At 39.4% G+C, this 16,306-nt stretch overlaps 1 protein-coding gene across 3 annotated transcripts in view; it reads left to right on the top strand.

The window, feature by feature from the left end:
• Positions 1–16,306, top strand: part of TSPAN5 (tetraspanin 5) — a 69,376-nt gene that overhangs the window by 40,243 nt on the left and 12,827 nt on the right. Inside the window, exon 2 of one of the 3 annotated variants that reach the window (XM_081332228.1) lies at positions 9,963–10,127. The exons of the other annotated variants lie outside the window; for them this stretch is intronic. Coding sequence (XP_081188354.1) covers positions 10,107–10,127 — 21 coding nt within the window. The 5' untranslated portion in view covers positions 9,963–10,106. The remainder of the gene's footprint in view (positions 1–9,962; positions 10,128–16,306) is intronic. 3 annotated transcript variants of the gene reach the window in all.

Here is a 16,306-nt window from a genome sequence, read left to right as displayed (position 1 = left end):
ACACAAGGTCAAACGGTGGTTTATTTCTGAATTGCCCTCATATAACTCGTCCATTTCTGAGCATTTTGCCTTTTTCAGTGAAAACCTCTTGGTTCAGCACAATGTGTGAAGTTATCTTTCTATCCCAGTCTATATATTGCATCAAAAGCTATCGCTGTAGATGTGTTAACTGTGATTTAGATAGTTCACATAACAGGAAAGCACAGCAGGTTTATTTTTATCTATTTCACAGTGTTTAAAAACCATTTCAGTTTACTAAATCCTAGGCAGCTTATAAGAGCACAGCAAGAAACAGAATATCTCAACTGTTAAAAATAATACAGTAATCAATCAAACATTATTATAAATAATACATAAGAATTCCTTCTCATCCTGGGATGGAGAGAGCTTTTGAAACAGAGTGTTTTTAAGGCCCTTCCTAAATGAGATCAATGTGGGAGCTCAACTTATGACCAGTCGCTTAATCACTGAAGTTGCAACAGATGTCCTCAGGACTACTTATGATCAGAAAAGGTCATAAAATCAGTCACAGTCACATGGTGACCTGTTTAACAACTGGCACAACTTGAAGTATAATTCTGAACTCAATTACAGTCCTAAATTGAGTACTATGTGTAGTCAGAAGGCCTGTTTCCTAGTGCAGGTCCCCTTGACTTCATGAATGGGTGGAATCTCCAACAAGCTCTTCCTCAGTATTGAGACTGGAAGGATAGAATCCTATTTGGCAAGCTGGTCAATCGTATTCTAAAAATGCTTGCCTTTTCTATTGGTTGTTACATCTTTGATATTGTTCTTCTGTAAACAACCGGTTTAATTTGGCAAGCTGGAAAATAAAAATTTTCACCCTTCCTGCACTTTCTGATTCAGTTTTGGCAAATGCCCCCTGTAGCTGCTTTTTCCTGTTAGTGTTTTGGGAGTACTGTTGTAGAAATGACCTACACCTTACCTAGGAATGCCCTTGTCAGCATCCTGCCTGATTATTTGCCAAGGAGCTTTCTCCAGAATGGCATCACAATTTTAGAATTCCCCCATTCCACTTCCACAACACCTTCTTATGCTCTTATTTTTTTTTTCACAGCTCCTTTAATATACCACACACCAAACAATGAAATATAAATATGGGACTAAAAAGTTTCATTTAGCTTATGAGTAAATTTTAGATTGTTATTGTTATATTTAGTATTAGTATTGTTTAATAATTTGGATATTTTTGTTTGCTTGTATTTATGTTATAGGGAGTTATTATGTATTTGGTTATTTATATAGTTGGTTAATGTTAGCTAGATTATGATTATTATATATTTGTAACCCTGTAATCAACTCTGGGAAGTGGGGGGGAGGGGGGTCAAGGGTGGGTTGGGGGGGATAATATTGTAATTTTTATAAAACTTTTCAATAAAAAAGAAGAAAAAAAACAATGAAATATAAACATTTTTTCAAGTATTTAACATTTGTTATATCAGTAATGCTGTAGGTATTATATATCGCCATACATAAATACATACACGTAAGTTTGGGTGCTGTTCGTCCATTTCCCCTTTCACTGTATCCACCTTCCTTCTCTCTCTTCCCTCTTCTCTATTTTCTTTCTCCCTTTCTCCTTTCTTTCCTGATTATTTGCCAAGGAGCTTTTTCCAGGATGGCATCACAGTTTTAGAATTCCCCCATTCCACTTCCACAACACCTTCTTATGCTCTAGAACAGGGGTGTCAAACTCAATTTCATTGAGGGCCGCATCAGCATTGCGGTTGCCCTCAGGGGGCCGGGTGGGTGTGGCCTGGGTGGGCGTGGCCTACTGGGTGGGCGTGGCTAGAGTGCGTATGGCCTGCTGGGTGGGCGTGGTCAGCTCTACATCGTTCGCATCAAGGGTGCCTATGGGGGCCTGGGCAGGAGTGGGACAGATCTGGGGGTCTCTGGCAGGAGGAGGGTCTCTGGGCCAGGGCCAAGGCAGTGGGGGCCGTTCCCTCACTGTTTCCAGGATGGATTTGCGGGCCGCATGAAATCACTTTGCGGGCCGGATCCGGCCCCCGGGCCTTGTGTTTGATATGTCTGCTCTAGAACACTTTCTGGACAGAGTTTCTTGCCTTAAGACTCGAGGAAGTAATCATTCCTTTATGATCTCTTCTAATTAGGTCTTACCTCTGCTTTTGGATCCAGTTCTGAGCATCAGACTATAATAAAAAGGAAGCTGGTCTAGGTTTTAAGAAAGGCAAAAAGGATCATCAGGGCGCTAGGAGTCTTCTGTTGCCTTGCTGTTAGAGACTTCTTAGTTTAGTTTAGGCTTAGTTTCTATTTCTCAGTTTTTTCCCTTCCCATTTCATACATAATAACAAAACTTTGGAACTTTAAACTCGAATGAATGTATGGTTGTTTCTCTTAATGCACTGTTTTGCACCAGTGCAATGGAAGATCTTTTATTTGTAAGGCAAAACTTGTAGCTGTGATAGAATAAAGTTGTCTGATCTATATGTGGCTGGTATATGCACATATGTAAGTAAGCATATATGACTTACGTCAGCGGCCCTCAACCTTTGGGGCACCAGGGACCAGTTCCATGGAGAGAGGTTTTTCCACGGACCGGAGGGAGCATGGTTTTGCATGCTACTTGCATCCTGAGAATGGGGCTTTGTTTGTTTGTGTGACCTGATTTCTGGCATGTTGTGGACTGATGCCGGTCCACGGACCGGGGGTTGGTGACCCCTGACTTCCGTAGCCTCCCTTGCAAATTGTGTTATAAGATCAGATCATTTTATTATTTATTTATTTATTTTATTTTATTATTTTATTTTATTTTATTTTATTTTATTTTATTTTATTTTATTTTATTTTATTTTATTTTATTATTTTATTTTATTTTATTTTATTTTATTTTATTTTATTTTATTTTATTTTATTTTATTTTATTTTATTTTTATACCGCCCTTCTCCCGAAGGACTCAGGGCGGTGAACAGGGCAGTACAAGTTAAAAGACAAAATACAAAAATTAAAAGAGATTAAACAAAATGCCCACAATAGGTTAAAACACATTAAAAGTAATAAAAACCCAACCCCATCCCATCAGGCCAGGCCAGCTTGTTCGAAGAGATACGTCTTTAGATCGCGACGGAAGGAGCGCAGGTCGGGCGCTTTTCTCAGTTCTTCAGGCGGAAAAGGATGAAGGTCTGCAGTCTTCACCAGTGCAGTCATGCAGAATTTTTAGCAAGTCTGAAGACAGTTTCTTTCTTGGGTTTTTTGGTTCCTCCTTTTCAGCCTCATCTGTTCAAGGCTGAAAAACGATTTCCAGGATTAGTCTTTCATTCACAGACATAAACTTACAATGCCAGCTGAAAGCTTTGAAAATGAAGTGGGATTGCAATCTCAATGAAATATACATAAGTCAATAAATCTCAATTTAATTGGTTTAATCTGCTGACATGTTTATGATCCAGTGTCCATCAGCAGCAGCAGCTGGACTTACCTGTGGAGGCAGAGAAGGGAATTACAGTAGGCAAAATGGCATAGCCTCTCTCCCAAAGTATTAAAGCAATTGAAAGCAACAGCAACAGCACCCATTGCTGGCAGAAGCAGCAGAAAGTCTTTGTGCACAATCCAGAATACATATTTTTCTCACTTTATATCACTGTGGCAGCTCAGGGGTTGTTGTTTTTTACCCACCACTGAATGCATATTTAATAATAGGTGTAATGCTGTTCCAGAGAACCAGCATACCAGTGCATATAAAGGGCCCAAATTATATCTGGGCTGTAGTTTGCAAAGACCAAATCAAGCATTAGATGGACAGATGGCTCCTTGCAAACCAGATTCCACTTTTTTAAAGCTGAAATGGCCTTGGAGGTCAGTAATCAGAGGGAAGGGGAAATGACTTAAGTTGTCTGAACCCCTCAATAGGTGCTCAACAGATATCAGCTCTCGGCTCTGCCATCACTAATAGTAAAAACAGGACATCATAGATCAATGATACTGAGACATATATCAAAAGAAGATGGAAATATTTCTTTAAAATTGAAGAAGTATGGATGAATTTAGGCTGCCCCTATAACAGGTTGGAGAAGACTTCATGAAGACATGTTCTCTAAGAAGAATTAATGTAGATTTTTGTGCTGTTGTTTGTGGGACGTTTGGATGAGCTCTTTGTCACGCATGCAACTATTTGAGCACTTGTGCAATTGTTCTCCCTTTTTATTCTTTCTGTGATAGTTTCCATAAACAATTATTGTGATTGGGCAAATAGACTCTTTGTTGCTGTTATTGTGTAAGGGAAGCTTGTCTATTCAAAATTGCTCAATACCTTGCTCAATAGTAGTAACTGTGAGAGGGATCTCGGAGTCTTAGTAGACAATCACTTCAATATGAGCCAGCAGTGTGCTGCAGCTGCCAAAAAAGCCAACACAGTGCTAGACTGCATTAACAGAGGTATAGAATCAAGATCAAGTGAAGTACTAATACCATTTTACAATCCTTTGGTAAGGCGGCACCTGGAATACTGCATCCAGTTTTGGTCACCACGATGTAAAAAAGATGTCGAGACTCTAGAAAGAGTACAGAGAAGAGCAACAAAGATGATTAGAGGGCTGGAGGCTAAAACATATAGGGAACGGTTGCTGGAATTGGGCATGTGTAGTTTAATGAAGAGAAGGGTGAGGGGTGACATGATAGCAGTGTTCCAATATCTCAGGGGCTACCACAAAGAAGAGGGAGTCAAGCTATTCTCCAAAGCACCTGAAACCAGGACAAGAAGCAACGGATGGAAACTAGTCAAGGAGAGAAGCAACCTAGAACTAAGGAGAAACTTCCTGATAATTAGAACAACTAACCAGTGGAACAACCTGCCTCCAGAGGTGGTGAATGCTCCAACACTGGAGGTTTTTAAGAAGAGACTGGACAGCCATTTGCCTGAAATGGTATAAGGTTTCCTGCCTGAGCAGGGGGTTGGACTAGATGACCTCCAAGGTCCCTTCCAAAATAATAATAATAATAATTAATAATAATAATAATAATAATAATAATAATAATAATAATAATAATAATAATAATAATAATAATGATGATGATGATGATGATGATAATAAAATTCTGGGCATTGTGACATATCTGAAGGGTACCAGGTTATGGAAGTCAGTAATAAATCAACTTGCAGTACAAAGTAGTAACCAGAAAGAAACTGCCTGGATCAAGAATTGATCTTATTTTTTTTCTTCATGTTCCATCTTTGTACCTCTTGTATAGTATATTGTGTGAGTACTGCATTCAGACTTGTGATAACAGCTTGCTAGTGGGCTTGTGGACAAGGGAGCCCATACTGCATATTGACTATTTCAAAGCAATCATTACTTGTTCTCACAAAACAAGTGCTGTCTGAAGGATTCCTAGCTAATTATCAAGGAGTATCCCGAGAGAAGGATTTTTGCTGAAAAAAAATGGTATGGATGGCATTAAGAATATTACTGAAACCAGTACTTATTTCTGAGGCTGCTTAAAATATGTACGATACCTTTTCTGGCTAAGGCTGAACTGGATTGGAAATCATGATATATTTGTAAATAACTTTTAGTTCAGTTTAACTGTAATTGTTTAGTGATTTCAAGGAAAACCTTTTGGATTTCATACTTGCTGCCCAAGCCATTGTGTTCTGTTCCAGCCTACAACCGGCCCTGCAGAAATGTCAGGGACAACCCCTTTGTTATATTCAATAGGCTGGAATTAAGCCAACCAAATTTATTTGCAAAAACTAAACAAAACAGTTCAAAACAGAGTAAAACAAATACAGACTGAGACTATATCAGAAGCTTTTCAAACGGTTGCCTTCAGCAACCAGCACCTCCCACACATTCCCCTTTTAAACAACAGTCTCAGGGCGTGGCTTCTCTTTGCCTCCTCCCGAGGTGCCTCATTGCCCTCCTTTGTTCACTCCTGCTTGTCTGCCTCCTGCTTCGAGCGTCCTTGAACAAAGCCAGCTGTGGATCGTTTTCGTCTAATCTTTCAGGCTCACACAGCTAGGTCTGAGGAGGAACAAGATGGGAGGGGCCTGGCTGAGAGCTCTGCGATGCATCTGCAACCAAAGGCTCTCCAAACCCCTCCTCCTCCTCAGAATTGTCCGATTCAGCTGCCGAAACCACAGGCTGATGCTGAATCACAACACATTGTGACCAATTGAGAATCAGGAGGACCATGATCTTACCCTTCTAACTTTAAATGTTTTTCTGGATAAAACTGATTAAAGGGAAGTTTAAAGTGGAATAGAGACACTGGCATGGGCTGAACCCTCAATGGCATTTTTCTCCAACCTAATTCTGACTATATGTGATAGGACTGCAGTTAACGGAATTTGTAGCCAACTTGATAGAAAATATGAATATGTAGGATTTCTAGTTCAATACACCAAAGTTTGTAGCTATTGGTGTGGCATTGTGGTTCAATTATTGGACAAGAAATGACGAGACCCAGGTTCAGGACTATCCTGAGACATGGAGGTCCTCAGTGACGTGGGGCTAATGACCCTCTCTCAGACCAGTCTAAGATTCTTGATTAAGATTCTTGATTAGTGCATTATTGCTGGAGAAAATGGGAGGAAGGAATGCTGCATTTATTAGGCTAGCTTGTGAATGAAAGGCAGGATCCCTCTTCCCCCCCAAACAGTAGACATGGCATTTTTGTTTCTCTTTCCTTCCACCCCTCATCTTAAAGGACAATATGCAGTATTATCCTTCGCTTTGTTTTGCCATTTTGAGCATGTGCAAAGTTGCTAACCCAACTGGAATAAAAGATGTTTCTTCAAATCACAAGTATGATAAATAGATGCCCTTTCATTTTTTCTCCTGTAACTTTCCCCCTCATTAGCTAGTTTTTGCTGTTGATGCTCTTGTACAAAACATGAGGTAAGTGCTAGTTATTCTGGCCCTAATCCCAAAAAGCTGTTGCAAAGGCCAAAACGTGCTGTTGACCCACCTCATCAAGTCAGTTCCCTGTTGTTATCCATATTAATGTCAGAAGCCAATTGCTCAGCCAACTGCTTATCCCCAGTCTGGTCTTGTATACTTTCTATAGGTCATTTCACCTTTTCAGCTGTTTTCTTTGGTCACATCAATTACTACTTGATGTGTACATTAGTTTGCTTATGTGTTGTCACTGTGAACCATCTGTTCTTTAAGGTTCTTGTGCGATATTTTAAATCCCTCCATTTGAGTGCTTGGATGTATGAATTGTCCCTAAAAACTAATTTCGATATGAACTGTTCTACCCTTTTTTTAAAGGTGGCAGTGGAATCCCAGCTCCATTTCTTTAGCTTCCAGAGTCCTCTAGGACGGAGGTCACCAACCTTTGTGAGTTGGCGGACTGGAGGAAAAGGGAAGGGGAAGCATTTTACATGTGTGCATGCATGCGCACATGGGGCCGCGAGCACTTGCACGCTAAAAACAGGGCAGGGCAAGTGCCTGCGTGATACTCACTAGCCCTGCCCCGTTCTTGCGTGGCGCAGTGCCTTGTTTCTGTGCCCTGTGGTGCAGTGACCATTTTGCACCTTGCAGCGTGGCGGCGACCCATTTTTGTGCCCCATGGTGTGGCAGTGACCATTTTTGTGTCCTGTGGCGTGACGGTGGTCTGTTTTATGCCTCAAGGCGCGGCGGTAGCCCATTTTTGTGCCCTGTGGTGTGTCCTGGTTTTCTGCCCTGCAGCCGTGGCACTAGCACAAGTGAGGGGATGGTCATCCCACAGGTTAGGGACCCCTGCTCTAGGATAACCTACTGAAACTTGGGAGAAATACATTTTGGGCAGTTGCATTCTTTTTATGGTATGTGATGTAAAGTAAATGAAAGATTCCTTCCTTCCTTCCTCCCTCCCTCCCTTCCTTCCTTCCTTCCTTCCTCCCTCCCTCCCTCCCTCCCTCCCTGTTGAAAGATCAGATAAGGAAAGGAATTTCTGATATCCTTTTGGAAGGGGTTCCTGGCTTAGCAGACCTTGTTCTGGCCAGCCTCCTAATGGTTGTGCTCTTCAGACATTCCTTTGATACTTTAAAAATATTCATGGGGTCTCTTGACAAACTAAACTATCCTCTTTATTGCAAGCTATGTTTGCTAGATCTAATGGCTATCACAGTGCACTAGTCTAGTGCCCATCCGTTTTGCATTCTCTTCTGGCATTCCTAAAAATTACATGCAAGTTTATTACATGCAGTTAAGTATTCGTGTGTGTGTGTGTGTGTGTGTGTGTGTGTGTGTGTGTGTGTGTGGTCAAATTTTATTGCTTTTTTAAATAATTCACTTGTCTTTAATCTATAGATCAATAGGAAGGAAGAAAGCTTAATTGATTACACATATTTTTAATCAGTTCCCAGAGGGATAACTGAATTAGTCTGACGCCACAAGCCTCTCTGCTTCACTTATCGCTGAACTTACTCGTTTTCTCTTGCTTTCTCCTCCACCCAACCATGGAGGATATATCTGTCTCAGGGTAAGTGCATCTGACTAAGTAACAAAGTATAAGATGTTGAGTGGTTCACAGAGTTTTCAAAGCAATTTTAGAATGTCATCTTTATATTTTAAAGTATGAATGGCAGTGGTCTGTTATTTATTTATTTATTTATTTATTTTAATTCCATTTATATCCCGCCCTTCTCCGAAGACTCAGGGCGGCTTACAAGCTTAGCAGTAGCCTTCATTCTATGTATATGCCTGCTTATTAGGGCTTTCACACACACCCCAAGCGGCATTATTACAAAGTCAGCTTAATTGCCCCCAACAATCTGGGTCCTCATTTTACCTACCTCGGAAGGATGGAAGGCTGAGTCAACCTTGAGCCTGGTGGGATGCGAACCTGCACTAATTGCAGGCAGCTGGTGTTACTTAAGGAGGCATTAGCCCACTGCTCCACCAAGGCTCTTGGTATATATTGTTATACCAGCCTTCAGGAGTTTAAATACAAATGTGAGACTTTAGGTCTTGGGTCTTGAAGTTGGTGTTTCAGTTCCTCTCTTCTTGTAGTCACTATATACCAAATGATAATCAAGAGGAACCCAGAAATCACACATGAAATTACCTGACTCTGATTTTGGCACTGAAGCTGGAAATAAAGTCATACAGATAATTGGTAGGAGGAGGTGCTGCCACCTTCTGAGGTTTTATGGTTTGAAACACCCCTTCCCTGCATTCATATACAATTTTCCCTCTGGCCGCATCAGTCCAAAATAAAACAAAGCTGATTTGTGATTTTGGGATGTGGTCGGGCATGTGATGTTGAAATAGTGCAAAGAAATTATGAAAAGAGGTGTTTGTGTGCGTGTGGGCTAGGCGGAGAGACTCTTATCAGCACAACAGTTTTCTAAAACCTGAACAGAACAGGAACAAATTTGATATATGTGGATTGATCAGGTCAAGGATTTGAAGAACTTAACTATTATATGAATTATATGAATGTTGTATGCTTTAGCAATAGCATAAGCTTTCCACAAATTATTCTGAGTAAATTTTATTTTCTAAGGCTTTGTAGTTGTCTTATTATTTGTTTGCATTCTTCAAAGTATTTATATCCTTTGTGAGAAATACCAGACTCAAAAGACGTGTAGAGGTTGTTTCTTTATCTTCTTTCTTCTTGCAGTTAATTCAGGGTCACTGTGATAAAATAATTACAGCACTGGCACCTCCTGTATTTCAAAGTTACCATTTTGCATTTCAAAGAAGATTATTGTGTCTCTTCAGCCTTTGTAGAATGCCTTTGTTTCTTTCCCTTATCATACAGTTTACACCAGTTTTAAAGTAGTTTTTTCTGGAATTGGGAGGAGAGGTAATTAGCTCCATATCTGCTTCAATTGCCTTTGATCAACATTTTATATAAAATCCCTGTAGGGATGTTTGATCTTGGATCATTTGGGTGCAGGATACCAGTGATTCAGTGTTAACTTGCCTTAATAAAATGATTGCTTGGATCTTCTGTTGTTGACATTTATTGGAGTGCTTTTTCTACCACATAGGAAAAATTCTCTGGATCTTTTTTTCTCTATGGAAGAAGAAGATGGGATGTGTCTTAGAATGATACCAACTCTACCAACTAAGCCAAATGGATCAATGTGATCCAGAGCATAGCCTATGCCCTATGCACAACATGAACACAACATATGACCACTGACGTTAAAGGGGTAGGAAAGAATTTTAGAAATCATGCTCTGTGTGTTTCCTTACATTAAAGTTTGCTACATAGAACTGGAACAAATTGTGTTATTCAGTAATGTTGTGGTTTTGAAAAGGGCTATCCAGCAAGGTGAGAATCATTGCTATTAAAATCATTTGAATATTTTTTTCTAATAATCAAAATTTATTTATTTTAATGTCTGTAAAATGATATCAGGGAGTAGATTTAGCATCCAGAAGCTAATGTCCCTGAGGCAAGTTCTTTGGTGATATAAATTCAGGCAAGGGTTAACTAAATACTTACTGTGTCTTAATTCACTAGAATGAGGCTTATCACGGGCAGTTGTTCAAGGACAAAGAACTGGATACCAAGCTAGCTTGTAAATGTCTATAAATTCAAGAGATGCCATGCATAGCGTGTTTTTTCATGGTAGAGTGCTGTGGCCAATTTTCTAAGAAATAATTGCCCATGGTCCAATAATTAGCAGACTGGCAGTAAGAGTGCATTTGTATTTTCTAGATCTTGGTATTTCTACTGCATAATACCAAATATTTTTATTTGGGGAGTACAAATTTCTTAACACACTCGTTATTGGTTCCTTGCAGTTCAAGGATTTGTAGGATACTGAATAGTGTAAATGGTACTTCCATGTGGTGAGGATCCTGAGCTGTACTTACCAAGAATCAGATGGGTTGGGTTTGTGTGTGTGTGTGTGTGTGTAAATATAGATACAGGTTCATATAATAGACTAAACCAAGTGTTTTGGGGAGCGTGGACTGCCGGAACTCGCTTCTTCTTTGCTTGGCCAAGTGTTTACCATTGCAGGGTTGAAGTAGTTTGGCAAATGTCTGATGTACCTACAAGTTGCGGAAGCCCAGAATGGATTGTTGTTTGCACAGAGATGAGGTCTCACAATACAGTACAATATTGTAGGGGTCCAGTACTGGACACTGGTGACATACACATATGGAGCAGGTCTGCTATTTGTGTCAGATCTTCAGAGAGAAGGCTGATATGTGGTTTTGCAAGGATCCAGCCCAGGTACTTAAAATTAATTACTGGTAAGGGGCAATATGTTCCTTCTGTGCTGAGCCCTAGCCAGACTGAAATAACATTTCAAAGTCAGCAGGTTTTGTGGACTCCCTGATGTTGTTGAGCTACAATACACAATATCCTTGTCAGTTGGTGAGGTCATAATGCTGCAGAATTTAAAAACTATGCAAAGCCATTTTATTAAGTCATTAAGCATAATTGTGTTCACTGAGTAAACCACAGCTGGCTGGGTTTGTACAATACATAAAGTCAAATCAAACAAGGCCATTTTATGCCATTGCTTGATGTGTGAACCAGGTCAGTGAGTGTAATATACAATCTTTCATCTTTTTGGTGCCTAGTTAAGAGTGCTTTCACAGATTTTCAAACAGTTATCTGAATTAGTTTTACTCTGGTACTCTTACGTTCTTACTATCACTCTTATTTCAGTACTTGGAAGATGCTATTGATTGTAAACTGAGCTTACAGTACATTGCAAAAGGGAAGGATATATATTTTTAGAACAGAGTAGATTCTGGGCAAATGGATGCAGCCTCTACATTAAAGGACTAATCTTAATTCCAAAATATTATTATAGAGAAAAACTGAAAGTTAATATCATGACTATCTCATCTTCAGAGTATTGGCTTTCTGCTTGCATTGAATGTAATAGCTGACTCATTACTTAATGTATGATTTATACTGAATGTCTGGAGTCCTCTGTAATTCTTAAGATCTTTTACTGAAATTCAGAGAATCTACATTAGGGTAGACCATCTTTTATACTTCAAAAGGAAATTAAAATACTGAAGCAAAGACCTATCAGCTTGGTTCATGTGTAATGTAAATTGATTGAAAATGTTATCAGAATCTATTGATGAAATATGGTTTGTGACTAAGTGGGAGACTAGCTTTGGAAACACAGACTTAATTTAGAATGATGTCTGAATTGAAACAGTTTTAGAGGCTAGCATTGTTATGCATTTGTAGCAAAACCAACCTGGACTTCAGGACCCTCAAAGTAACCCATCATTTTATTGTTGTTGTTGTTGTTGTTAGTTGCGAAGTCGTGTCCGACCCATCGCGACCCTATGGACAACGTTCCTCCAGGCCTTCCTGTCCTCTACCATCTTCTGGAGTCCATTTAGGCTCACGCCTACTGCTTCAGTGACTCCATCGAGCCACCTCATTCTCTGTCGTCCCCTTCTTCTCTTGCCCTCAATCTTTCCCAGCATTAGGCTCTTCTCCAGTGAGTCCTTCCTTCTCATTAGGTGGCCAAAGTATTTGAGTTTTAGCTTCAGGATCTGGCCTTCTAAAGAGCAGTCAGGGTTGATCTCCTCTAGGACTGACCGGTTTGATCGCCAAAACACCACAGTAATTGAAAACCTGAAAACCCTATGGACAGTTCCAAAAAATCATTTTATTATATCATAGTTATTCTAGAACCATCTTCCTGAATTCATGACATTTCTCAGATGGTTTTCCTTTACTTTTCTGGTTGATGAACTAGAATTTATGATGGCTTCTGAATTACTACAATCTATGCTTTTGCTCTGAGCGCCTGTTACTCGTCCCAGCTTCTGCCAACCTAGCAGTTCGAAAGCATGTAAAAATGCAAGTAGAAAAATGGGGACCACTATGGTGGGAAGGTAACAGTGTTCCGTGCGCCTTTGGCGTCTAGTCATGCCGGCCACGACCACGGAGACGTCCTTGGACAAGCGCTGGCTCTTCGGCTTTGAAACGGATATGAGCACCGGCCCTTAGAGTCGGAAATGACTAGCATGCATGTGCGGGGGAACCTTTACCTTTACCTTTTTTATACTTTTGCTCTAGATATTGAAGGCTCTAATACTATACTGATTTTTTTTTAAAAAAAACCTTAGGTAAAAGCAGACCTACACTTTGAAGTGCCTGAGATTATCCTAGCTCAGAAGAGAACATAGTTATTTGGCTTGCACTTTAATAGCAACTGCCAATGAAGTGACATTAGTTCATGTTTTGAATGAATGCATGGCGAGGAACATCTATATCCCTCTGTTTTTGTGTTCCTCTGAATTTTTACTGGAATTCCTACACTAAAAATGCCATTAGACAGAGAAAAGCCTATAGAAATTGCTTGTAAGCATGTTGTATCAAGGCATAAGGTATACAAAATTGGCATTGATTTTTTTTTTAAAAAAGGATAAGGAAAGATGACATAAAAATGTGTTTGAAAAACTATTTTTTATTTTTTATTTTTATTTTAATTCCATTTATATCCCGCCCTTCTCCGAAGACTCAGGGCGGCTTACAAGCTTAGTAGTAGCCTTCATTCTATGTATATGCCTGCTTATTAGGGCTTTCACACCCCCCCCAAGCGGCATTATTACAAAGTCAGCTTAATTGCCCCCAACAATCTGGGTCCTCATTTTACCTGCCTTGGAAGGATGGAAGGCTGAGTCAACCTTGAGCCTGGTGGGATGCGAACCTGCACTAATTGCAGGCAGCTGGTGTTATTTGTTGTTGTTAGTTGCAAAGTCATGTCTGACCCATCGTGACCCCATGGACAAGGTTCCTCCAGGCCTTCCTGTCCTCTACCATCTTCTGGAGTCCATTTAAGCTCACGCTTACTACTTCAGTGACTCCATCCAGCCACCTCATTCTCTGTTGTCCCCTCCTTCTATTGCCCTCAATCTTTCCCAGCATTAGGCTCTTCTCCAGTGAATCCTTCCTTCTCATTAAGTGGCCAAAGTATTTGAGTTTCAACTTCAGGATCTGGCCTTCTAAAGAGCAGTCAGGGTTGATCTCCTCTAGGACTGACTGGTTTGAATGCCTTGCAGTTCAAGGGAAAAATTATAAACATTATATAAAATGAAACAAAAATAATTCACTCATTTAAACTACACTGAGCTTGTGGTAAACCAATTAAAGTATTAGGAAAGGTATCTGAAAGAAAAGATTTAGAAAGCCACCTGTTTTCTCACAATTGCTGGACTATACCTAATGATTAGTGAAAGGATTGATTTTATACAGCCCCTGAGAAAATATATATACCTTAAATATTCCATAAAATCAATATATTTTTCCTTTGGTTGCTAATTCCATGTAGGCATTCTTGACTTATTGACTGATGCTCAGTCTTGGTAAGCTAATCCTGAAAATACTTTGATTCCATTATGGAGGATCAGTTTTGTAACTGTTTAGATTTCTCTTCCCCAACTAGGTGCCCTCCAGATACATGGACTTCACTTCCCAGAATTCTTCAGGAAGCATGGTATTGCTAGAATTTTATGGCTTCAGTTCACATATTTGGAAGATTGGTCAAACACAATCTTAGATGCTGCTAAGCCATACTTCCCAGCCTCTCTGGAAAGTCATGTTGTATAGTACAGATAGTCCTTAACTTATTACTATTTGTTTAGTGACCATTTGAAGTTATAACAGCACCCCAAAAAAATGTCCTATGACCATTTTTCACACTTATTACACTTGCAGCATCCTGATGGTCATGTGATCAAAATTTGGACACTTGGCAGTTGGTTTGTATTTATGACAGTTGCAGTGTCCCAGATTATGTGATCGCCTTTTGTGACCTTCCGATAAGCAAAATTAATGGGGAAGCCAGATTCATTTAACAACCATGTTATTAATTTAACAACTGCAGTGATTATTTAACATATGTGACAAGAAATGCTTCATCACTACTATTTTGCTTTTGGGAGAGAGCAGTAATAGGTGTGCAGAGTATTGGAGTATAGATAAGAATAATGTATAATGTAAGGATTTGCTTGTTCCACTATTGACAACAAATTTATAAATCTGTTTAGGCCAACAGGAGAACTGAAGTGGGTATCTGTTGCTCAGAGTAGTTGTTTGAAAAATTTCTGCTTCTCACTAGCAAATTTGTATGTATTGCACTAAAGATAGTTAGAAGTGGAGGAATCTAAGACTTCAGGAAAAGAAATTGTTAGCAACCCGTCAAGATCTGTCCTGGGGCAGCTTGTACAACAAAATTCTTTATGGACAAGAATACTTTACTACTATAGCTACAATTGTTATTGGAACAGAATATTTGTTGCTCAAGGTTGAACTGTGGGGTCCTTGGTACTCTCTTGTTTTCTTGCAGATGTTTCATTACTCAACTAGGTAACATAAATGCTAGAATAGGAGTGGTGTTTGCTCTCTGTTTATATACCATCAAGGTGGTTCCTTGAATAGCTTATTTGTACGAGTTGATAGTTCTTCAGTTAGGGTATTGTTTACGCTTGATTGTTGCTCTGGTATTAATCTTGGTGTTAATCTAAGTGTTGATTGCTGGTGAGGAGGTGTTTTGGTCTTTTTGTTTCCTTTTTGGTTTATGGTTGTCTCTTTTGAATGATATCTACATGTTGTTACCTCTGTGTGCCTGTTGATGGCTGATTTGTCTGAGGAAAGAACCACCAGGGAACCACCGAGAAATGATGATGTTACCTGACTGGACAGTGAAACATTTGCAAGAAAACAACAAAGCTCAGAAAGCACCAAGGATCTCACACAATTATTATTTCTGCTCCTGTTCTATTATTATTTGAACAAATGGTTTCTAGTAGTATCCTGATTTTGACTTCACTTTGCTTTAAATACTTTTGGAAAAATTAGCTTGAATGTTTATTTCAATTCAATGGTACTGTTACTAAATCAATACTACATATTCAGGAAGTATATTTTAAAATACGGTATCCTTTGGAAAAAAACCTGACAGTTTCCCTTAAAAATATGGCTTCCATAATTACAAATAACTTGCTCAGGTCTCATATAAATTTAAGTTTTTTTTATTGCAATCACAGTATTAGGAAACTGGAAGCCAGTATAAGTTTCTCCAAGTGCAGAAAGGGGACTCAGTTCTGGAGGATAACCATATGATTTTTTTTTCTAAATGTTCTTTTTGAGTCAAATGCAACATTTCTAGCATCAGCTTCTGAAGGTGCGTCAACTTTGTTGTTGTTTTTATCATCTGACATTCCATGAATGTTTTCTGTGATCTTAATTTGCTGGCTCCATACTCTATCAAAAGTCTTTTTAGGCACTGAAAATGAGAAAAAGTAAATTAGAGGGGAGTTTGGAGATCTCCCAGTACTGTAATTCCACTTTAAAGCAACAAGTGGAACTTAAACTCTTCCCCGAAGGATTGGTCTC

This window comes from Vipera berus, assembly GCF_964194415.1.
Source record: "Vipera berus genome assembly, chromosome: 7".
NCBI classification, from domain to species: Eukaryota; Metazoa; Chordata; class Lepidosauria; order Squamata; family Viperidae; genus Vipera; species Vipera berus.
Note: the sequence above shows the minus strand (reverse complement) of the source record. Positions and strands in the feature narration are given on the sequence as shown.